The sequence below is a fragment of the Phaethon aethereus genome (genome assembly GCF_964289735.1).
Source record: "Phaethon aethereus genome assembly, chromosome: 7".
Lineage (NCBI taxonomy): Eukaryota > Metazoa > Chordata > Aves > Phaethontiformes > Phaethontidae > Phaethon > Phaethon aethereus.
In genome coordinates, this window is record NC_138583.1 from 5764183 (window position 1) to 5789352 (window position 25170).

Below are 25170 nucleotides of genomic sequence, written 5' to 3' on the forward strand. Positions count from 1 at the left end.
AGCATACATACTGCAGCTGTAACAATATGGAACTCTACACAGCAAGAATAAAATGATTTCTTCTGTAGAGTATGCACAAACCTTAGACAATATGATCCTTATACTATACTATTTCAAGTTAATTTTAAAAATAGAAAGTGCTTTTAAAATATATATTTACAGCTTAAAAACAACTTCCAGCCATCATTACCGATAACTTCATTTCATACATAATGACAAATCTAGAGAAAAAAATTCATTGGTTTTCTAAAAGATTTATCTGTAATTTGGACTATATAGCAATGGTTGGAAGTTGTTAAAGCAATGGCACCATGAAGTAATAATTCAGCTTATTTATTTTTAACTGTTTGATGTGGTTAAGCACCAAGAGCTGTGTAGAGCTATTACTGTATAACTTGATTTAACACCATAAAATGTGAACCTGTTAAAATCCCTATAAATGATTTTTGTAGTAAACAGACTTGATTTAAAGCACCAAAATATAAATTCCTAAAGGTAATAAACTGAATGATTCAATCAAGGTTAATAGCCTAAACAAAATCTTTTTCAGAATGTATTAAAACTATACAACTTTTTTTTTTTTTGCTTAAAATGTGCTTGAGCACCACCAAATGTTAAAGTCACAGTTTAAGAAGAAATCCCCCCCCCTTTTTTTTTTACCTCAGCCTTAAAATGGTTGAGATGAGCAAATAGTAAACGACACGAGACTTGTTCTTTAACAGCACCTTAAAGAAACACTGTGTAACACTGCACCAAGAGGAGGCATTCGATACTAAAACCTATGCCCAATGGTTGTAAGGCCCTGCAACTCGTGTAAGGGCGTAAGAAGATACGGTTATTACGTTATCCTTAGTTACTGTTAATGCTCTGCGTGATGGAATTTGGTTGAACTCATTGTCTTCATAAAAAATATCTCTGTTTTCATTTGTTTGCTTTGTTTTCCTGCTGCTAGAGTTTAGTTCCGTATTCTCCGTTCCTAATCTTTCTGCTTCTTTTTCTTTTTCTTTTGCCCTCTCAGCCATCTTTGCTTCCCACATGGCTAAACCATGTTTTGGCTCATTTAAATTTTTGTGTTGGTAGAAAACTAAAGAAATTCTCGTGGGATGATTGCGGTTGGGTTTTTTAATAGGTGTGGTGGCATGGAGTTCACGTCTTGCACATTCAATCAAGATAGAACCATGAGAAGGTGCCACAGCAACCCCGCCAATGTCATCATCCAAAAAATTGTGCTCGCTGTCTGACCACATTTCCTCAGCTTTTTCTTCAGAATCAGTCGGTTGTCCCAGTGCACTGTTTCGCTTTTCGTCAACACAGTCAAAATCACACATCTGTTCTCGATGGGAGCTGCCCTTTTCCGTTGGGCATCCATGGGAACAGTCAGCTTCGTTTCCGACTGCATCCTTTGCCGGAGAGCTTAGCGGTACTGACAAATCACAAGAGCTGATCATCTGTGAAGAAGGAGAGTTGTCTAACTGAAGCTGACAATTCTGTTTGTCTGCCTGATGTTCAAGTATAGTGGGCAGGGGGTCTGTGTGGGCTGGGGGGCCTGGAGCAGTGACCTCTGGAAGAATCGGTGGCACGCCATTCATCTTATCACTCAGCAAAATTCCAGTATAATCTTTGACCGACACATCAAAGTTCTTACAATTAACATAAGGTGTCACGTGAGGTTGCTTACTACTGCATTCAAAATACCCGTAGGGAACTGAAAAATCTTGTTGAATATTAGTCACTGCTGTTATTCCAGGCTTATGTGCTAAAGATGAATAAGGATGTAAACCATCCACCTTGAAAGGGGAGGAAGCCGTATACTGTTTTAATAAAGAGCAATTTTTAGTAGTGTTTGAAGCATGTTTCATGGCATAGAGGTGATCGGAAGTCTCCGTTTTTATTCCAGGTTTTAAAGCATCTGTTTTGTTCCCTAAAAAAAATGCACACCAAAGTGTAAGTACTTTTCCTCACTTAGTTAGTAAAATACACCTTTTATAATATTTTCATACTTGCTTTCTCATATGAAAGATACACATGACGACTACAGACGTTTCAAAATAGCTATTTTTACCTTTTTAGGAATATCTCTATGACCATACGTACATCCATAACAACCTCGCTGAATTAATGCCTTAACCTTTTCCAGTCAGGCTGTTGGTATGTAAAATAAAAAGGTGTTTCACAGAGGGATGAATAAAATAAACAGCTCAAGTAAAATAACCACTCGGTCCCAATTCACATAGCCCAGTTCTCCACAAGTGCTTCCCAGCAGCTGACTGCTGGCCTTCAGCACTGCCCAGGCTAGCAGGAAGCTCTTTGTAGAAGTTTCTACATCGCTGATGAAATATAGTCTGTCTGAAATTAAGCCTGTGAATCAATGGAAATTCTTGGCTGCCTTAACCCCGTATTACGCTCGAAGGAAAAAACATCGTTATAGATCTTGTCCATCGCAGCAAAAAAGTTAATGAATTACAACGATTCGTGCATTAGCAAGTAACTACTCAGAAATTTTCCATAAAAAAAAATTATCTGGCAACATACCCCAGGTAAATCCATCCTTTCAAAGCTGCATCATCTTGGCTGTCTTCCACCTAACTGCCACACCTTAATTATTTCAGATCTTTGGGGAGACATACTCCTTCAGTTTATGCCCGCTCCCTAATCAATTGCGAGTCACGGCACCCTGCAGTTGTGCTCGTTTGTGGAACAGTCTCCTCAAATGACTCATTCCTGTCATGGAGAAGTTCAATCCAGAGTCCACTGGAGTAACGGGAAAGAATTTCATCGACTTTGATGGGCTTTGCATCATGCCCTGAAATTACTTTACATGTGTTTTGCTGGCAAACTGGCACCCTACAGAGAGCTCTGACATATTCTCGTAAAAGACTCTCTCTGTCAGTGTTTCTTCTTCGTTCCATAAATACACAGAATGTTTAATTGCTTTACCGAATATAGAAGAACTATTCTTTCTTCTATTCTGTCTTCTAATAATTTATAAATAGTGATGGATTAAAAAACATTTCAATAGGAATGCAAAAAAGGCAGAGTGGGATAAATTATGGACACAATAGTTAGTATGCAAATACTGAAGTTGTGGAGGGACATAAGAAAACCGCATCAACTCTTTAAAAAGCTTTTCTAGGAAATCAAACTCAAAGCATTTAATTTAATTAAGGACACGCTCCAGACCAAGGCCTTCCTCCAAAAGATTTGAAACAGCATTTGAGATTTGCACTTTCCATCATCTCATCTCTGAAGAGAGACCTGCATTCTCTGAAAGCAAGTTGTAACAACCCACGGCACTCTCAAAATGGCTGTGGCTCCAAAGTCCCCATCTATTGCCAGAAGCTCCTTGCTCTGCCGGGCAAAGTAGCAGAGATTAAGGGAAGTTAACTCAAATATATGGGTAGAGGGAAATCAGTAATGGTTCAGGTAAGGTGGCACTGCTCCCCAGGAACACCTCCCGTTCAGCGTCTGGCGCACCTCCACTGGGAGCTGTCGGCTGACGCGGCCACTGCTCTGCTGTGGCCAGCTGAGAAACTGTCTCTCAGTTGGTGGTTCATCTCCTGCTCTATCCAATATGGGCCAAGAAGAATTACTGGTATTTATGGAGACGAAAATAACCATTCCGTCTGTAAAGCTTATTTGTCCAGAGTAACGTGGTTAAATGACAGGACTATACAAGGAAGGCTGTAAGGCCTCTCTCTTTAATATGTATTTTGTAATAATTTAGGATTTCAAAGGCTTTCAGCATTAGCACAAATGTAAAAATTAACACTTGTGCTGCTTGCTGTTGGCAAAGGGCGCGCGACAAGTGCGCCCTGTTTGATACACAGAGCTTCTGCAAAGGACTTGGCACAGTCGAGATCCAAACTAAATCCTCACATATGCACACTCTACCAAGCCGACTTCATCTGACTTCAGCACTCAGAAAGTTCTCACCACCACCTTCGTTGCTGCTACGTAAAGACAGTACAGAGGACAAGAGAGCCCTCTCTTATCCCTTTTTAATTTCCAGTTCTCCATGCAGTGAAGACATGAAGGATAGAGGAGTCCTCAAGCTTTCCAAGTCTCTCAAGCTAGGGGATACTGCAATGGCTCTGAAGTGACGGTCAGGTCTCTTTCAAAAGAGCACACTACATCCACGTAATGGGAATATGGCACAGCCGGCCCCGAGACTCCTTCGTCATCCTCCCAGGCTACTCCGAATAGCAAGAGCCTCACATGGCCGAAAACATGACTGATGGTATATATCATGGTAATCTCATCTCATCTAATGGCATCTTCTCCATATTCTTTTTAATATTTAAAAAGCCAAACCAATATTCTAAACTCTCATCCTCATCAGTAAATTGAGTACTATGCATGACAGACACAATTTATCAATACCTTTTGTTCTTACATTAGGAGAAAAATTAGTAGTAGTATCTGACTTGCTCGACGTACTTTATTCAGTACTTTATTCACTGCTTACCTAAAACTATAGTATTTTTTTCTTCCTCTAGTAAGTTTTTCTATCTTTTTTTACTATTTTTCAATCTTTTATCTTTTGTTTTATGTTTAAGTGGCATGACCAGAACGGAATGCCGCTACTAATACGAAGGGATCCTGACTTAATCAACTGTTTCCTCTAGTTTACCATCAGGAGCAGCTATTGGATACTCTAGTTTCAACTCCTCTGTCTCACAGGCCCTTTGATTTTGTTTTCACATTAAACCTAACAATCTCAGCTAGACTAAAATTTTCCATTCCTCAGGACCAAAATGATACCTGTTGCTGGCAGAATGGAAAGCAATGACTGATCCCCTATAACTGCAAAACCCCGTATGTACAATACTGTAGTATTCTAAATCCGCAATTTATGGATCTTTGCAGTTTACTGTGGGTTAGAGGCAGGGCAGCGGTGGTGTGCTGAGGTCTTTACCCAGCCATCGTCCTGTATGACTAAACACACAAATGACGTGCATAAACGCTTCCAGTGATTGTGTCTCATATGGAGCGCAACACCTGGCCCTTTGCAAACCTGAACTTCCTCTGCCACTGCTGCCTAGCAAAGCCTCTGTGAAATTGTGCACGTGGCCAACTGCAGCAGCATGTGCCACCAGCAGATTTGGGGATTACAGTGCTGACATCTGTTCTGAGGGACTCTATCAAGACTTCCATAACAAAACCCGCACTTTTATGATAGAAACGAAATATTTCTGTTCACATTCTTGTTTTTCCATTTCTGAACAACTTTCTCACTCACAAAAATACTTCTTCCTCACTCTGTGACTTATTTTTATCAGCAGCCCTTTTAGATTACTTTACCAAAATACTTTAAGTCCAAGCAAATTATGTAAGTTGGCTTGTTTACACAGTTACTTCATTATTTTTGTATGTTCAAGGAATAAAGTTCTATGTTCCCAAAGCGTATGGCAAAACTCCGGATATTGTACCAGTTGTTAAAAGCATGGTTTTCAGATATCGAAGCCATGCCTGTTTGTAACTACGATGACATGCACAGGTAGCTGGTTCATAACTATTTCAGTGTTCCAAAACAACATTCCAGTGAGGTCAGACAATTTCAGAATTCCTTCCCAAAGCAGAGTCCTCTAATGCTTCCAGGACTTCCAGTCCAGCCCAAGCACAACAGAAATTACTAATCATTGCTTCGGACTTACTGCTGGACCTTGTCCTCGGCCAGAAAGGCCTTTGCACTTTGTTTCAGAGCCCGGACTGCGTCTCACAAACCTGCATGTAGGTTAACTGAATGTCTTTCTAATTTCCTAGGGGTGGCAACAAATATTGCTTTTGCTTTTCTTGCTCTTACTCCATCTTGCTATATGCAAAGTTTATTGGTTGCCCCGACTCCTCTACTAAGACAAAGCAGGGCGCCGAGTGCCAATTACAAAAAATGCGTCAAATGGATTTTTTTTTTTTTTTTATTGCCACAAAATTCAGATGTTTTTCTAAACACATTTCACTGTTATCCCTCCCCTTAAATCTGCTATGTATATCTGGATGTCTCTCATGAAAGAAAATTAAAAATTATAGCAGGTTTGGTAATTTTCCTCTCTCCTTCCTAAAAGGTAGACAGGCTATGCTTTAATTCCTTTGATTTAGTTTTTTCCCCTCTAATCACAGAGCCTAAGTCCACAGCTTCCTCCACCTCTTCCTTCTTTTCTACCTCTCATTACTGCAAAGTCCCATAGAACAGTTCTGTTCTCTGAGGTCCAAAATCTGACCTGGGGTACCACAGCACAAATCAAAAAAGCACCTCCACAGGCCTCAGGTCAGATGCTGAGTTGCACAAACACATACGGTAGCAGAAGACTCTGGCCACAGCAATCTTGCTGCAGAAGAAACACGGCATACTTTTTACCTGGCTGCTGACAGACTCCACCTCTCTGACCCTTGCTACTAGTATTTCAAGGAACAATTTGAGAAGCACTGCCTTATTTGATAAAACCTGGGTGGTGGGGTTTTTTTGCCAATCTCTTGCTTTGCATCAGTATCCATGCCCTTGATAAGAAATTACCATCAACTCTTGACACTGGGAAAGCCATTGTCTTTCACAGCAGGCGGGTAACACACTTCTTGTACGTTCAAATGACAGAAATTCATGTTGGTTATTTAGATACACACTCCTACAGCAGTATTTCAAGATGATCCTACTGCCATTATTTACTAGAATAAAAGAACTTGTAAATATTTCACTGGTGCTCACACACCACCACAAACTTCGTATTTTATAAAACCAAGTATTAAGGAGCTTTTCCTTCCCCTCAGAGACAAGTAAGAGGCACCACAGTATCAAAGAGACTGGCTGAATTTAATAAGCACCACTCACCTAAACAATGCAAAGCGTTGCCAAGATTTTCTGGGGCTTCAGTTTTCAGCTTTACGGGTGTTGAATATTTTTTATCTACTAATGGCTGCTTTTCAGTCGGGGTCCTCCTTGTGTCCGGTTTCTTTTTCTTTGTAGCTCTGAGAGGCTCAGCTAACATTCGTACTTCTCTGGGAAAGGCGGTGAGCACCTGTATGGCCCCGGCTTTTATCTTGGCTTCCAGTCCCTCTTCGGTGCCGAATTCATCTGTTTGTGAAATTTTGTAAAGAGGTAACACATGGAGCTGTTCATCACTTGGAATCACCCCCACTCTCCGGTTATCTTCCTTTGTTAATGTACAGACCTGGCAAGAACAGAAACGTTTACAAATACAACCATGTACCTAAGATACAAAAGTTGTTTAAAATTGTTTTCTCCTATTTTATGGCCTCAATGCTATGGGCCTTTCAAATGCAAACATCTGAGCTATTCTGTTTGATTTATCATGATACAGAAAAATTACTGGTACTTGAAGAATAAGATCAAGGCCCATGGACAGGAAAAATGAAACTTTGGCTCAGCTTACGCTACCCACAAATATATACCAACTTTGGTAAACAACCTGAGCTGTAAGTATATTGTAAATTCCTAAGTGTTCAGATTTTTTGGGGTTTTGTATGTATTTGTTGTTCAGATTCATTTTTAAAGACTAAAAAATAAGAAAAAGGAAAACGTTATTTTTGGATTCAACAAGAAGTTTCTATGACATGGAACTGTTTTTGTTTTGGCTGGCAAATGAAAAAAACCAACAAACCACAAACAGTTACTCATACTGCTCTGTATTTTTAGCAAATCTCAGCTCTACCTCCCTCCCTCCCTCTCTCTCTCCTTATAGACACTGTCTTAAATTAACACCCTTCCCCAGCTCTGCCTGCCGTAGTGAAGTCACGAGACCCAGCAAATGCTTGGTTTCTCTTAGGCCACTGACCTACTTTCTGTTACTAAATTATGTGTTGAGAGATACTGGAGCCGAGAGGAGAATGCCAGTTAGATCCAGTTTGATAAGGGCACCTCAGAAATGGGGAGAAATATTCAAACTTATTGCAACAGTTTTCTTCGTATAATTTTTCCGAATCACTGCTGAACATTTTGCAATACTTATAATTTTCAACACTTTGAGAGTTCTGGCCGTTATTAATACCAACCCTTCAGCTCAAAAGCAGCGCTAAAAGCAGCGGTGTGCCTCCTGGTGTCATTCTGTGCTTTCCAAGGGATGGCGACAGTTTTACACATACGAGCAAGGGCACAAATGGTCACGCCATTTACAGTTTTATTGATGACATTTGTAAGAGACAACTGTTTATCACAACAATGGACTACATCACTAGAAAGCCATGCATTAATATCATGGCTTCGTTAAGCTTCTATTTCACAGGGAGTTACTAACTACACACACAGAGGAATCTGAGTGCCATCCAAGGATGAGATGATACTCCCTAAATGGAAACATTATCATTCCATCATTGTGTAGGCTGAACGTGATGCCTATCAAACAGTTAATCCAATTTTCCAGAATCTTGTCACCATGCCTAACATTCCAGGGGAGAAGAATAATAGTATTCTTTAGGGGGGAAAAAACCAAACATTTTTTATTTTATAGCACAGCTTTGACATAAAGGCATCACACAATTATTTCCAGAATAATAAAATTACAGAATCACAAACTAAAAATCCTAAATCAATAAGGTGGTGGTTAGGGCTTTAGAAATAGCTATATGCAAAGCTTGACAGTTGCAGAGCAGCAAAAGGAGAACATTTGAGGGGCACAGACAAAGGAGAAGAGCTTTTCAGGTGACAATTTGAAAGGATTGAGAGAAGGGCTCTTAAGAAGGCAAAGTGAAGGGGCAATTAGAAGCTGATGAGTAGCATTTACTATGTGCTTGCTCCATGCGTACTTACCTCTACTGGGCAGCCTTTGGACTACGAGGAAGATTTAGAAAAAACAACAAGTTGTTCCATGAGCAGTAAATGACGCCTGGTTCCCTACGAACTTCTCCGTCCCCGCGCTCCCACACGCCCAGCCCCAGCACCGTTACCCCTGCTCCCCGTCGTGCCCCACTGCTGCCAGCTCCGCTGGGCACCAGCCAGTGGCAGCAGGGCCCGGCTGATGCCCGGTGCCCCTCGGCTACCCAGCCAGCAAGCGCAGGCGGATTCACCAGGGGCCGCGGCTGTGAGGACCCTGCCACCCCCTCAGCGGAGGGGCTAACCTGGATCCGTCTACCCCACTCAGCAGTGAAATTACACAACTTGGAACAAGAGGTTAAAAATCTCCAGAGACAATGCTGTTTCTGCCAAGTTCAGGGAAATCTGGTTGAAGTTTGCCAGCAGATTCCAAGTTATTCAGGAAGGGTGAAAGAGGGTAGGACATACAGAAAGCATGATTACATATGACCCATGTTCTTAGAAAGCCCAGCACATTCTCCCCTTCTAAACTAAAAACAAAAGCAATAATAAAAGAAGCATGGAGAGGCCGAGCTCCCACTTGTTCTCATCAGAAGCTGCGTGATTCTCACTTGTCTTTTAAAATATTCTGTCCAACCTGTGTCTGGACCCATGCACCAGTCTGAAAAATGTCCAGATCTTGACAATTCAATCCACAATCTTGCTTATTTTGAAAACCGAGACCCTCATTCAATCTACAGTTCTCAATTTTCACGCATTCCACCTGACATTTTCGTGGAAAACTGATCTGGTACGTTTATTAGACTTATTATTTTCCATAAAAATATTTACTCTTAAAAACATATTAATCATCTTTCATCTTACTTACAATTAGGCAAAGGTAGGTTAGCTCTACATTTTCACAATGCTTGGCCCAGGGGAGAGCATACAAGCAGAGACAAAAATCAAAGCTCATATTGGCTGAAGGAAATCTTATTTTAAGCAAAAATGAGTATTTGTCACTATCACAAAGCCAACACCCTCTCTTTAGAACAAGAAAGCCGAGGAACTAGAGAGGGTGAGGGTTGCGGTATATTGGCAGAACTATGTTGAAAGTATAGTCAGCTCCAACACATACAATATATTAAATACTGAGTTACAAAACATACAATTAAGAAACTAATGTCTATTAAAAATTATGTTAAAAACCTGAAGACCAGTACACCTACAGCCTAAATACCATGACAGCAAATTTAATAGACGTAAAAGTTCAAGGTCAGTGTCCCCCATAATATATTTTAAGATAAAAGGATGGACACAACAGCGAGCGGCTAACTGCAAAGCTACTGTTGGGGAATAATAATGGGAAACCAGCTATAAATTAAGGCCCCAGAGGTAAGGTAGCAGTCTACAGCCAAAGTAGAGTAATCCACTAAATGAGAAACAAAAAAGCAACCAGTCCAATATTAAAATCTGAGCAAAATATTCCATTAAGAAACTTCAAGAGAAGCTATCGCTGAGAAGTTAAAAGCAACATTTTCCATTGGTACTGACACTGTGCTGCAAACTGACCAAAATTAAACCCCGACATGAGAAAATTGCGGACTCCGTTTAAGCCCGTTTACACAGTGAAGCTGCGTATCCTGCTACTCTACATACTTTTTCCAGAACATGCAGCTAAATCATCCAGAATGCTCAAAAGCCAAAGAAATTGTCAGCCAAGTGCTTTGTTTAGATTTTCAGTGTGCCTGGTGATCAAAACCATTACCTATTCTGGGTTTAGTGATACCATGGTAAGTCTTGCACATTCATAAAAACTTTTGTTTGTTTTTTAAACTTAAAATGCACCCATGAACTCAGTGTAGTTCCCTCCACAGATCTGCAAAGAAACATCTGTAGCCACACAGCTCCCAGTGCATTTTTCTGGGACTCTTTTGATCTGTCTTCGTCCTCTTGAACCTCGCATGTAGAAATGATGTAGCCTTTTCCACTCTGTTGTAAGAGCAGATGTTTTCAATTCAAGTTTCAGCAAAACAGTCAGACAGCCTCTCTAAACTTGAAAGATGGAATCGTTTGCTACGCTCGTCTTCCCTTTGCAGATGGAAAGCTGCGGGTGCCGTTTGGGACTCGGAGGTGCTGCTGCGTCATCATTGCTTACCACTACAAATATGAACAAGGTTGCTTCTCCTTTACAGCCAGGACAAAGCCTGTCGTTTTATTGGCCTCTTATACCCTGGGTAAACCTGAGAGTCAGAGAAGGGAACCCCAAACCTATTCTTCTTCTGACCACTACATACACACATGGGAAGTGTCATCAGACAGCATTTACGTACCGTATGCTGTAACACGGGTACAGCGCACAAACTGCTGGCTGGGAGCTCACAGGTTTGTAGAGTGAGCTGCTAATGTTTCTCCATTTTCACAGTATAAAGCACAGTAACAAAAATCCTTCCGTTACAGCCCTGGGGGGTTTATCTTTCCTATTTTTTACAATCTGAACCCCCAACTTAAGCATCTAGTACTTCTGTAGCTCACAAAGCAAGCTGTGGACATGGTCCAGAACATAGTTTAACCATTCACAGAGATATCCTGATGCAAATGCCCACACCTATGTGCAATGGCTTGAGGACCTATAACTACAGAAATACAGTAAGTTATTGGAAGAGCAGAGGATTTTTTTTTTCATTAAATAAATCAGGAACAGTTTTGTTGATGGATTGCTGATTGACACTACTTAGTTCTGCTGCCAATAATAAATTTTCTATTGTAGCTGCCCTTGAGCGTAGATTTATCTTCCTCCCCTTCTTCCTGCAGACTGTCTGGCACCAGTGATGACACGTAAATTGCAGCTGGTCTCTCCCTCAACCCCAGCAAAAGGGGCAACGTACCCCATAGGATGAGACACTCCTATATACATGCTACAGAACTAGCAAAGTCTTCGTTAAACCATTTTATTCCAGTCACTGTAAAACCCCGAATGTCAGTGATTTAAATGGATTCACACAGGTATGAAGAATGCGATCCTTTGCAGCTAATCCAAGAAAGAAGCAAAAACACTTAACATTTCACGGACTCCATTAATAACTACAAAGCTTTTATTTCCATGCTGCTTATTTACAGTCTAGCTTCGTATCCACAAGGAACGCTGCACCCTAACACTGCAGGTGTAATGTACATCAGTGGCCCTTAGGAGAATGTTAAAAGAAGACAAAAAGAGGCTGAGTAAAAATGGATGGTGTATTTCTTGACTTAAAGGTTTTTAAAAAAACTCAATTCATAGGCAGAAATTGCTTTTGCTTCTTTCAGAGAAACGTGTTAGTTTACCCCTCTGTAGAATTGCCAAGTGTTTTCATTCTACTGCAGAGCAAACAGGGAATATTCCTTTTTATTTTTAGCTTTTCTACCAAAAGGCAGCTTTGCTAAATTCAGGGCGTGATTTTGGTAGGTGGGAAAGATGTTCAGCAAATCAAATCTCCCACGGTAATCCTCGATTTTTGTAAGGTAAGATGTATTATGCTACCTTCTATCTACAGAAGACATTTCCAAGACTTTCCCCCCCACCGGCCCTGCTAAAAAAAAAATGACAGCCTCAGTTATTTTCAGAGTTTCATACAAATAAACACAGCTGATCATCAAAACATTTATACCCAGAAAAATACAGGAATGCTTTTCTGAAAATCTGGCAGGGACAGAGCAAGGAAGTTGTTACTGGCAGCTCATTAGATAATATATAAATATAGTATACAGTAACCTCCATGCTTATCCTTATTTAAGTGCTTTGCTGAACTCATGTCTCTGCCTGGTTTAAGTAATTTAAGTAGATTCTGTTTTCCCTTTACTTCTGGTGCACTGTGCAGCATTCCTTTCATATTTGTGGTAAAAGTGATTCACCAACAACTGAAGGGAGAAAATGAAAAGGTGTCACTTATGCTGCAAGTAGTGGTGATAGAGGTGGCAGCATTCGCAAACACCATCTTATAAGGTATTTATTCTAACCTTTTTAGCCTAGAGGAACTTTAGGTTTCATAAATGAAGATTTTGTGTCAGAGTAAGAAGGGAGGAAATCTTACCAACACTAATGAGGTGCAAGATGACAAGAACACTTTGTACAGACTTTAAACTGTAAGGAGTGGCTTCTGTTTAAAAAAACCCAAACAAACAAATACAAGTGAAAAATACTAAGGTTATGGATGTTTGAGGTTTCTAAGGCAGCGCAAATCACTCTCATGCCGTTTGCTACCACGTTATCGGAAAGCAATCATCTATTCGAAAGCTGTCACCTCAGTTAGTTGTATTACTTGCACATAATACATTTTACAGACAAAATATGTCATCGTTAAGATGTAAAGGACTCCTCCATCATTATTACCAGTGCTATGTAAAGAATCATAGTGTATTTTAAACTAAGTAGGTAGCCAAAGCAGCTTCTGGAACTAGATAGGAATGCAGGTGACGGACGACACATGCTAGAATCGCAGGTAGGAATTTATTTTTGTGTTCTTACGGCTAGTTTTCCTATTTTATTACCAGAATAAAATGGTTTGTAAGCTAAAATTAACAACCCTAATTTTGATCATCATCAAACTGATCTAGATCGAAGAAAGCCCAGCATGTCCTATCACCCTGTTTGCAAAACAACAAAATTCTTCTCTTTAGGCTTCCAATACAGACTACTGTGACTATACATTGAGATAGACTAACAGACAGCAAACTCTGTATGTCCTACAGATCACACCTACATTGGCTTGTTGTGAAGGCTGTATATAGAGTCGAACTCCAATACACCTTCCAAATGCCCAAATTCCAGTATATAAATCGACTGTTAATGCTTGCAACTATTTCCTACTTATATATAGCCCTTTGTTGCGAGTACATTAAAATAAAGAGCTATCAAATATAAAGAAAGAGAGTATCAGGTATGCAATAGTTACTTGTATGAGTGAGCTATCTGATGAAAATCAGATTCCAAGGTACAGTTTTCAGCAGTTACACTGATTTGGTAATGTTCTGCAAGACTTACAAAATTTGACAGAACTTGATAGAAAGACGATTTTAAGATGTGGCCTACATAATGAGATGCCTTACACCGGTCCTGATTTTCCACGCTGCTTAGATTTGGAGTTACTTGCAAACACACCACATACAATCCATAGAAAGAAAACATCAACACTAGCAAGTGTAATCTGAAGCTGAAATAACATCAGATGATTACAGATAAATACACATTCGTAGAAATACTCCCCAATAAATGCCTCAGGAAAAAAAAAAAGGCTTCTTGTCCCTCCAGCCACTTCTGGTCCTAAGTTATGACTTTTCTGGGATCCAGTATGGCAGACTGAGTAGCAGGCTCTGTTTACATTTCATTTTGTCTTTAAGTTAAGAGGCAATGTAGCACTTAAAATATTATTTTCACAAAGTCTAAATTAAATTTAATTAAAAAGTATACCATGCAGTTTTTCATAAAAAGGAAGTCTCATTTTCAAATTTGGGATCTTCAAGAGGTTTGAATTCCAATACTTGAGGAGCTTTGAAGTGACTCTACTTACACATGAGCTTACTCACAGCATCTTACTAATATTTTGCAAAGTACACTTCCAGCATTTTCTTATAAAATACCTGCATGTTACTGGCATGCAGTGCTAGGAAAAAATATTAATCTATGCAGGACTGGCATCAGACCTGTTTCCATACTTTAAAGCAACGGGCATTTGCCCAACATACAAGCACACAATTCATATTAAGCGATTGTTCCAGTCATTTCACTGCTGTTACACACAAATGCTAAATGTTAAGTATATGCATAAATGCAATGTTTTATTCCATCATGGCAACATAATAATTCAATTTTCATTTCCAAATTTAAAGAGAGACTTTTTAAGCAGGCAGCAATTTTGGATGGATTTCTTTTCTCCAGGTATTCATCCTTTGATAGAGAAATTATTCTTGAATGTTTCCTCCGCTGATGTGCAAGAAGTCATCCTAGCTATTTAGAGCATTACAACACTCTAACTACTTAAAAAAATGCCAGATTGTCAGTTTTCTTTTGTCTTCTCTCTTTTGAGATGGTCTTTCTTCACAACTATGGTCTCAATTTCTAAAAGATCACTTCACTGAGCAATTCCCATCTGATTTCCTCACTAGGTATCCAGCAAGGTGTTTGATCCAGTGACCACATCTAAAAAACCACATCCGTGGGTTTTCCTTTTCGTACTGTGACTTCAAAATCATCACCTGACTCCACTACCTACCCCATGATAGCAAACTCTTCTACTTTCTGACCAGTGACTACACTAACGAGAAGCCTGCTAAGTGCACAGTGCCAGAAAAAGTGAATTTGATGAGAACTGAGCCTGGGGGAGGTAAATTAATAATGCCTTTGTTTCAGCTCTTCCTCTAAGAAGGTAATTATTTGCCTCTGAATATCAAACCTCTACTGGGAATATCTGTCCTATGGCCAGTCCTCTCCAAAGGGCCTGGGTGCTTTGAAAGAGTCAAGGGAAGGGTCACTCGTGTACCTTTCTTGATTTGTGTTGTAGTAAGATGAACTTACATCCTCTGAAGACCAGTAATAAGTAAATGCAAATGACATGGGAATTTATAAACAGGAACATGCAGTTAATTCCGTAATACCTTAAAAAACTTCATGCAAATGTACCCACTAAACCAAGCAGCATTTTAAAACACACAGTAATCGCTACAAACGAGAAAATCCGATGTACATACCACAGTGCTTCCATTGTGCATGTTATGTGTGTCCTTATGGGCATGGGCACAGAAGTCTATGCAAGCCGTTACACCAGAGAAAGGCCTACCGTCCTTGGATCCAAGCCGACAGTCTGGGCCCAGGTGTTCATTTTCCACCTAAAAGTAGAATAAACTACAGGTACTCGGGACTGAAAGTGAGCGACTTGAAACCCCGTGAGCCACAACTGCACTTTGTGACAGGATAAATGCAGCCAGTAAGACTGACTGGAAAACATGTATTTATTTTGCTATGAAACATGCAACACTTGGGACTGGATGTCAACCAGACAATCGGCTCAGAGTCAAAACGTCTTTAAACAATAAAACCATTTTATTTACAGTATTATCTGTAAGCCTTTTACAGATGCTCAGCTCAGGACATAACTTAACCACCAGCTGAAGTAAGAAAGGTGCAGTGTTTTAAAACTAACCAAATAAAGCAACCACTGCAAGTTAGCAAGGGGATTCACCACACCTGCGAGGTCTGTGGCTCCTACCCATGAACATACTTTGGGGTTTCATCTTGTTTTTGAACTACACTGCCCATTCAGAGCTACAGCCACACTAGCCGAATGTCACAGACCTACCTGGTTCTGGAAAGCTTCAGGAGCAAGCTTTTTATAAACCGGAGCCACGTCAGTAGCTAAAGTTTGCAAATTGTTTTCAAGAAGTTCTTCCTGCAGAGAAAGGCAACATTTAGAGCACTGTCATTTGCTTTAAAAGAATCTAATCCACTTCAGAGATGCCTGACCAGTCAGCTTCCATCTTCTATTTTATTAATCTGACTTCTGTTGTGCTACCCTTCATCACCAGCCATAAATATGTCTACTTCTGCATGACTAAAATACCAAAATTGTTAAATGTAAGTCAACCAAGGACCAACAGAGGGTATCTGCTAGGGCAAAGAAACCCAGCAGACAAGGAACTAATTTGTGCACCATTTCCCCCTTCCGATACACAGCCAGGCAAGGAATGAGGTATGTTCCACACGAAACAGAGAAGTAACACCCAGGGGAGACAAATTATACCACGTGCTGAGTGGCGATGGAACCCCAGGTCTTCTTTCAGTGTTTTGCTTACAGGGCCTCAATTTATGTTGATACAGCCCTGCTAAGAGAACCCTTGCCTTCCGCCTTCTTTTTCTTTCAATCGTATGAGTAACGCCCAATCGCATTTAACATTAATTTCAGCTCTTGGGGGAAGAGGTATGTTTCTAACACTGCAACAGAACTCTTATCAGGAACATTTGATAAATATTTTGTTCTTTGGAGGTGCAAAACTCAGGACTTTATGGAAATATCTACTAGATTAGGAAGTTAACGTTCCTTTCCTTGGAGTAAGCCATATAAACATGGAACTAGCTAGGTGGGCTTCTATGGCAGCGTAACATTTGAGCTCTTATTTACAGAGCAATCCCTAAATTCTTTTCCTAAATTTTTGCTTTTCCAGCAAAATCATCAACCAACTGGGGAAGAAGAGGGTGGTAACATACTCCCTACTTTGTTTTCCTCCAAGGGCCAGGCTTTGAGAAACAACCGCAGCGCCAGGTTTGCATACTGCACAGTGGCAAAAAATAAGAAGCTTGTTTTATTTTGTTTAAAAAACCCAAACCAAAACAGCCCTACTTATCACCATATAGTCTAAACATCAAAGTATATAACCATATAATACTGTCACATTTTTCAATGTGATGTCACATTACAAAATGACACTGTATTTTTCACTCACACTACAGCCAGTTTATGAACTGTTGATTGATACCACAAGTTTTTCTGAACTGCATTGAAGGTAATGCATTCTTAATTATCTATCCTACATACTATTCTTACCTAGGTTTATTACACCCTTAACCTCATCTCACTCCATCCAGTGCCTCAAACGATCCAAATCTTTCTGGACTTCGAACTATCTTCTTCTTAATTTGCTATACCTCCTAGCTTTATGTCATCTGCAAAATCATTAATATCCAATATTTAGCTAAAAGAAGTATCTGCTAGAAAAAGTAATGACAAAACCAAATGAAGAGAAAAAACGATTTACCAGTAATTTCACTTCTTTGAGACGCACTGACAACCTGCACGCACACTGTAAGTGCCCAAGCATCGCTGTCGCCTACAGCACAGCGGTAGAGGCTAAGGGTGCACACGCTTCCCTCGCAGGCAAACACAGGCAGTACCCGTGCACTCTGCAACCCTCATCCCCTCTCAGCTGCAGAATCCAAGGAGGCTTTAAAACAACTTCCATGGAAAAGGAGAAATAAGGGAATGCACTTTCAGATCCCACATTTAGAAAATGTCCTGGTTAAGTTATCTTCTCTTTTAGGCAGCTGCTTTTACACTGTGGTAGAAGGTGTTCTCCTCCAAACGTGTACAGGTTACCTGTCAGGCGACCAGGCCACGCCAGACAGCGCTCATGAGTGGGGTGTCGTTGCTAGATGCTGCTGCAAATGCTGTTCTGTCTGACTAAGTGTTCGAATGGAGCTCAGGGTTGCCGAGTCACGGCCTCAGAGGAGGTGATGCCACCAACAGAGCTTGCAGTCGCACAGAGCGTATTCTGATCAAAGACAGATCTATTTGAGCTGTCTCGTAAGGGATCTGGCACAGCCCAGTATTTCGTTAGACAGTACAAGAAGGTTGCCACCGTTGTTGTCTCCCCAGCTAACATTATTAAAATCATCAGAAACCTACAGAGAAAACACATGCACAGAATGCTCCATGCGCAGAACGAGACAGGGGGAGAACCTAAAAACACAGCATCACCAAGAATAGAAAGGGACAAAGGAGAAGGACCAGAATTCCTAAAGTGAAAGGATGCCCAATAAATACGTTTTTCCATAAACTGAAAATTTATAAAACAAATTCCCTCTTGAGACAAGCATGGGCTATTTTCAGCTTGTACTGCCTTAGTCATGTACTCAGCAAGAAGGAGGGCAGAAGTTCCCCACTTTAAACACTAATGAAGTTTGTGAATACCCAGTGTGAGTGGACAGCACAACTCAGAGGAGACTGAGGGTTTCGCATTCATGCACATATGCATAAAAGATGCTTCATCAACTCTTTCAGGAAAAAATTAGGACTTCCTTGGGAAGAATATTTAGCTCCAGTCAATCAAGTGACAATCTCTCTCTTCCCAGAAACAATTACTGTTTCACATTGTGCATTACACTAGACATTAAAAAAATGCAAGGATACCCCTACTACTATTTGGACTTCAACCAGCTAGGTCTGTTCTGTAGCTGGCAGCAGTGGGGTTCAGGAGCTGAGAAAGGTTATTGGCCAGCTAACCCAAACAGCAAATGAGGTAACTGACTGCCCCATAGCATAAGTCTCTTAAAGCATGCCAGATGCGCTACCTGAAGACGTGATACTTTCATCTAGGAGTTCCACAGGGAACCGGGGTTAGAAACGCCTATAGTTGGAGCAAAAGGCACTTTTGAGTCACCCTGAAGAATGTACCTTCATCAGGCAGGGGTTATCAGTTCACACCCCCTTCTTCATGAAAATATTTCCAGCGTAAAAACCGAATTTGCTTGGGTTTGAGAGGTTTATTACTTCACATAACCCATCACTGTATTTTCTGCGCTATCTCAGCTTTATGTCATTGCTAACACTCATAAGCAGCAATTGCAGTATCATTTCACTGCATCGTATTTTAGTGCATTCATTCCTTCAGGAGTGTTTTAAAAAACATGCTGTCAGCAGAAAAAACAGTTTATTCTAGGTGGCAGACAGAAGACCAGATTGTCAGCTGGTCAGACAGCAGTAGAAAAGCAGTGCAACCCCAGGCACAAGATTTTCTATGACAGGGCCAAAGGACTGGATCTCTGAGGTGCAGCCGTTGTGCTCAGAAAAAAACCCTTTAGCTATATTTTGTACTTACAAAGAACTAACATTTCATACAGAGTTACACAGAGGAGCTAGATATGCGTACAGAAGAGCATTAAAGGATAATTTTAGGGTATTTAAACACAGTAAATGACACAGAGTTTTCATACAGTGGAAAAATTATAAACAGTAGAGTTACAAAACATTTAGTTGGGAGTCTGTGTGGTAAGCTACACATACATGTGTGAGAGAGAAGGGGTGGATATCCCTAGATTACATTTCTAGTTCTGAAAATCATTGGGATAAGTATTTGTAGGGAAACAAAACAATAAAATAAATAAAATACATCTTACTTGTTTAGGGTCATCAGTGAGAAGCCTGAATTTCCTGGGGTTTTTGCTTCTGGCAAATTTACAGCCATTGAAATACATGCTCCATGAACAGCCAAACGAGAATGACGCTCCACAAGTTTCTGGATCAAGTCCTTGACACGCACAAGTACGACTATGAAAGGAAATAAAGACACGTCAAGTCAGCTGACAACACAGCTCTTTTTTTTTTTTTAGGTCAATGCTATTTGCTATTTCTTTTATAATACGTAGCATAACAACACAGGACTTTAAAAACACGTGATTTAACCAGATATTTTCTGTTAAGGAAATATTTATGTGTAGAGGACTGATTTTTTTTCTGCATAAAAACAGTCTAAACTCCTCAGAGTCCCACTTGTGGGAAATACGTAAACAGTTATAGGTCTATAAATATACCCATACTGCTTGATTTTGACTTCTCCAGTTGGCTAAAATTTTTATCCAAGGAAATACCGCTCCTACTAAAGGTTACCCCTAAATCCAACAATTATTTTGTTATATGCAGCAATACCATTAGTGCCAAATTGATCCAACTTCCAAAGTGGAACATCCCTCCTTAGCCCAACCCTTTAAGGACACAAGCATTAGATTCAGGTCACTGCACAGCTGTTAGTCTGCTTAGATGCAGGCTACACAAAAATCGCCACAAAGGCAGCACTACTACAGAACCTCAGTTGAAATATATTATCTAGTCAGCTAAGCTAAATTTCTCTCAGACAGAGAAGAAGATCCTAATTATGAGTGTTCAATCTCTCATTTATTTTAAAACGTCACATATCACCTTCTTAGCGGCTCTTTAGCGTGGCCATGTGTGCAAAGGGCACACTGAATGTCTTGGGCAGTGTCTGCAAAGCCAGGAGAGACATTCATTGCCGCGCCCGTCCCTGGGTGTACCACGTACAGCTATCACTTAGAGCCTGGTCTCTAGGAGAAGCCAGGAACTAAGTTTTATACTGAAATGACACCTAGTGGTTTGTAATTTTAAATGAGCTTTTGCATATTTATTTTATTAGTCTCACTATTGAATCCTCAAATTATTTATTGCATTCAAAAGGCAACACAACAATCATTTCCTATTAAAGTCACTTACTCTTCATTTAACGCACATCTGCGGCTCGTGGGACAGCCGTATTTTCTGAGACTCTGCGTCAGTTCTTTGTACAGCGTATCGGCCAAGAGGTGAGGGATCCCTTCCCAGGCCAGTATAAGAATCACGATGACGGCAGTTTGACAGTGGTGTCCTGCACGCTGACGCACCAAGCACAGCAACTTTTCCTCATCACTACTTCTTCGTATCACCTGGAAGAATCATTTTGTTTATTCTTTGATAAGTGTAGGAAACACGTAAAGCGTTACTCTTCTCTGGGACATGTAAAGCCTGGAAGAGTAAGAAATACTGCTGCCCTAAGACTGTCCATCAGCAAGCAGGAATGTCTGGTGTAGAACACGATTTTGCATTACCTTTTTACCTGTAGAAGAAATAGCAGTACATTTTACAGGAGGAGGAATATTTTAGGTGTTCTGCACATTAAGAGGAAAATAAGCACTAGAAGGAAATAGTAACCCTGAGACAAGAGATCCACTAAGAACCTAACAGTTACCTTGAAAACAATACAGAAAACATACTGCCAAAATCCAGAATGCAGGTACAGAAAAGCACACCACAAAAGCACACGTATGCATGTGTTAGGATGGTTACCACAGTGACGCATCAGTACAGAAGATGGTTCCCATCATGCAAAGTGAGATTAGAAGAAAGCGATGAAAATAAATTGTGTCCCATAGTGAAGGAAGCAATGAGATTTTTCAGAATGTATCCCTAGACGACCTACATTAAAATTCTTAGCAGAGTGCTGATGTTTTTTATGGAACTGTACGATATGGAAAGCAATCTTTGTCAACCTTACCCATAAAACACGAAGACTAACACAATATGGAACAGTACAACATACCACTGAACTAAAAAAAGCTAGACAGTCCTACTCCCACATATTTAGGCTTTTATCACAATTTGAAACGGAGTTGCATTGCAAAAAGACCAAAAAAAGGTATTAAAGTAATACAAGAACATAATCTTTTAAAATATGTTTATCTGTGCTTCAGATGTGTTTTAGCCAGCATAGCCTGCATGAGGCCTCTAACAAAGGTGTCAAGACCTCAGCGTTAAGCTTCAAGGTTAGGCCTGGACCCCTCTCGGGCACGAGAGGCTAAACCCTCTTCCTCGCTCTGTTGTACACAGGATGGGGACCAGCAAGCCTCCCTTCCGCACCACGTGCTGACGGCGAGCCCTTACATTGCACACATTCTCCACCAGCTCTGCAGCAATACGCTTGCGCAGGACAAGCGGTTTGTCACCCTGGCTTCCCACCCAACACCCCCTCTCCATCAGCAGAACTCCCGCAGACACATTACAAGTCATGGACTACAAAAGCAGGAAGGCAACGGAGTTTCACTTACTCTTTGAATATCTCCACATATCTGAGTTTTCAGGCAGATTCCCTATCGGACTGACATCACAGCTTCTTTGTTGCCAGACGTGCAGCTGTCATTCATGTGTGATCCCTAGCCTGATCAGCTGTGAATATCTAAATTATTCGAACTCATTAAAAGTGGGGACCAACGTACACCTGCAATTAATCTGCAACTGAAAACATTTTTAATAGATGAACAGTTTCAGAGGGAATCTGTGCAGCCTCAGCAGGAAGAAGCAAGCTTAAAGTTAATTTGTGTCAAGAGAGAAAGTCTCACCCTTCTAAAGTTAATCATACAGTCTTACAGCCAGCATTAAACTTAATGAGAAAACAAGCAAATGCATCTCAAATATCATTCCTCAAAAGGAATCTTGGTTGTGACTGACCAACCAGTACAGTATTTTTTATAAAGAAAGAAAAATAATGCAACTCATTTACATCTGAGTGAGGTTTACAGAAAATCTGTTATGGCTGATACACAATACAGGTTATTCATGTCAGGGTGAGTTTTACATTCCTGAGGCAGTACAGTTCCTTCAGGTCAGGAGGAGAGGAATTTAATTTTGTTACTCAGCATGAAGGGTGATGCTTTTAATCTCTTTTCTCCTTGTTTGGTTTCTAGACTTTGTCACTTCAGCAAGGAAATCTGGTACCTCTTAGTTTCCAAGTACAACATCAGGTTGCCCTTTCCGAGTTCTCATCCAGTCCTAAACTGGAAATACACAGTCCAAGAAAAATGACAAATGGACAGGAAGGAAATTTATAGTTTCCTTTAAACTAACACCACACTTCCCTGGAGTTAAACATTGCCAAAATTTGCTTCATTATGCACGCAGTGGAGAACGTAATACTCTTACTAGACCCAAAACCATTTTACAATCCATCATCTTTCAGGCCACAAAGGTAGCTAATGGATTTATTAGTTGTCTGAATTTAATTCTTGTGGCTCTTCAGAGGTTACACATATGCCTATCTGACTGCTACAGCTGGAGTGCTCCCATCCTGTTGTTACCAGAGATAAGGCACTTCTCTCACCTGACCGTTACAGCCTTAGAAGAATGCAACTTGCTCCCAAACAGGCACAGCTCCTCCGGCCCACAGCCAGTGACAGTGCAGACATAGCTGGAGCCGTGTTGCTTTTCCCATATAACCTGACGATGCCCTTCACATGCTATGGCTGACATTCTCAAAGCAGTAATAAACAGAGCCTCCCTTGTGTAATAATAATAAATCCACAGCAATGCCACACTCAATATACAGAAAAGCACATTTGAGCAGGATGACTGAAAACCATAGGATAAATTCAGCCAACAGAAACATCATGCCATTCTTGACGATTTAACAATTTTCTAGTGGGGGAAACTGCCACTGCACTGCTTGACTTGCTGACTTCTTAGTTACGTTAACACTGATGTAACTCTGCTAATTTCCAACTTGTCATTTGCCTTCCAGTGCTTCACTGCATCAAATAAATTTTTGAACTCTACAGTAAATTATAGGTATATTGTATTATATGTATATATTTATTAAGCTAAAGCAAAACTGACTGCATTTGCTTTTGTCACTAAACTTGTGGTTACCGAGTAATTGGTACAATCCAAAATATGACTACAAGCTTATCAAGATTTTGCCTCATGTGCTTACAGATCAGATTTCTTACTATTTTTCTAAGTAATGGATGTAGTAAGGCTTTAGTTGACTGATCATTTCTTCAATTACTCTTTAGCTGTGTCTAGTTTATTTCTTTATTCCCATTCCAGTTTCTGCAGCTTGAAATTGCTTGGGATGGTTCCAAGATCTTTTCCCCCTTAAACATCCCCAAACTACAGTGTTTTAACCAACTACCCATCACTTCATTGCCACTCCCCCACTGCTATTTACTTTATAGAAACATCACACTTGTTAAATTCATACAACAGCAACACCACCTTAATGATGTCACCAGGAGAGTAGCATATGTACTATCTCGGCCTACGCTTTAGTTCACTTCATTCTTTTCTTTTCAGCATGCATTTGTCACAGTGGTCCTCATCAGTAAGGCAAATGGAAATAGTACGCTGTCACAGCCACAGAGAATACGGTAATAATGCAATTTATTAATCAATTCTTTATACAATAATTTTATATGCCTATTTATTTGCTCTTGAAAGTTTGCAAACGTAATTCCCAGTGTACTTATTGTTTAACTATGAAACACCGAGATGCCAAATATTAAATACGCAACAAACAGAGCAAGTCCCCATACGTTTCTTCAGACTGTGAACAATGCACAAATCAGCTGGCAAATCTTGTCTCCAAAAGTCCTTGGTACTATTCATGATTTCTGTGATGTAGTTAACAACAGTGATAAAGTAAATAACTTAATACTACACTTTGTTTAATTGTGGTCCCTAATGCGTTTAAAAGGAATGGGAAAATAAGCATTTGTTAAGCAGTGGAACTTGAACGCTAGCTTTTTAAAATGGAAGGATAAAAACTTTTCCCCTGTAATTACTTTTCCACACAAAATAACCACACCTTCTTAGTGACTCACATAGAAAAATAATGTAATCAACAAAACAGACTTGTAGTAAGCTTGTAAAGCATTATATAACACTTAAATGTCATATGGTTATCTTTTTACAGGTATGTAGGGACAGATTATCCCTAAACTCATTTTAGCAAGCAACAACGGTCATCAGTACTGAGCATCCACCAAAAGATTCCCACATTGACAATGAATGATCCGCTTCAGCTGCAACGCAGCACTTCTGGAAAGCAACGGGCCTGACAAACTTCCCCACAACGCTTGACTGATACCCGTCAGCCCTGTTCGGCATGAAGTTCCACGCTACCCGCTCCCTCAACCTGTCTGCCAACATAATCGTATCTAGGACAAAATGAAAAACTGAAATGGGACACCCCCCCCTTCCAAAGAGCTTTTTTATGCACATGCATATTTGGACACACATACATATTTGGACACACACTACCACAGGTGTCATCCTTGTAGGTTGCCGATTTGGGCAGGATGCTCATTT

General features: G+C 40.3%; 1 protein-coding gene across 1 annotated transcript in view; it reads right to left on the reverse strand.

The window, feature by feature from the left end:
* Positions 1 to 274: 274 nt before the first annotated feature.
* Positions 275 to 25170, reverse strand: part of TET1 (tet methylcytosine dioxygenase 1) — a 61614-nt gene continuing 36718 nt past the window's right edge. The window contains exons 6-12 of the mRNA XM_082002547.1: positions 20770 to 20978; positions 19662 to 19812; positions 16072 to 16161; positions 15464 to 15601; positions 8759 to 8779; positions 6824 to 7163; positions 275 to 1921 (exon numbers count right to left, since the gene is read on the reverse strand). Of these exons, the coding sequence (XP_081858673.1) occupies positions 780 to 1921; positions 6824 to 7163; positions 8759 to 8779; positions 15464 to 15601; positions 16072 to 16161; positions 19662 to 19812; positions 20770 to 20978 (2091 nt within the window). The 3' untranslated portion in view covers positions 275 to 779. The remainder of the gene's footprint in view (positions 1922 to 6823; positions 7164 to 8758; positions 8780 to 15463; positions 15602 to 16071; positions 16162 to 19661; positions 19813 to 20769; positions 20979 to 25170) is intronic.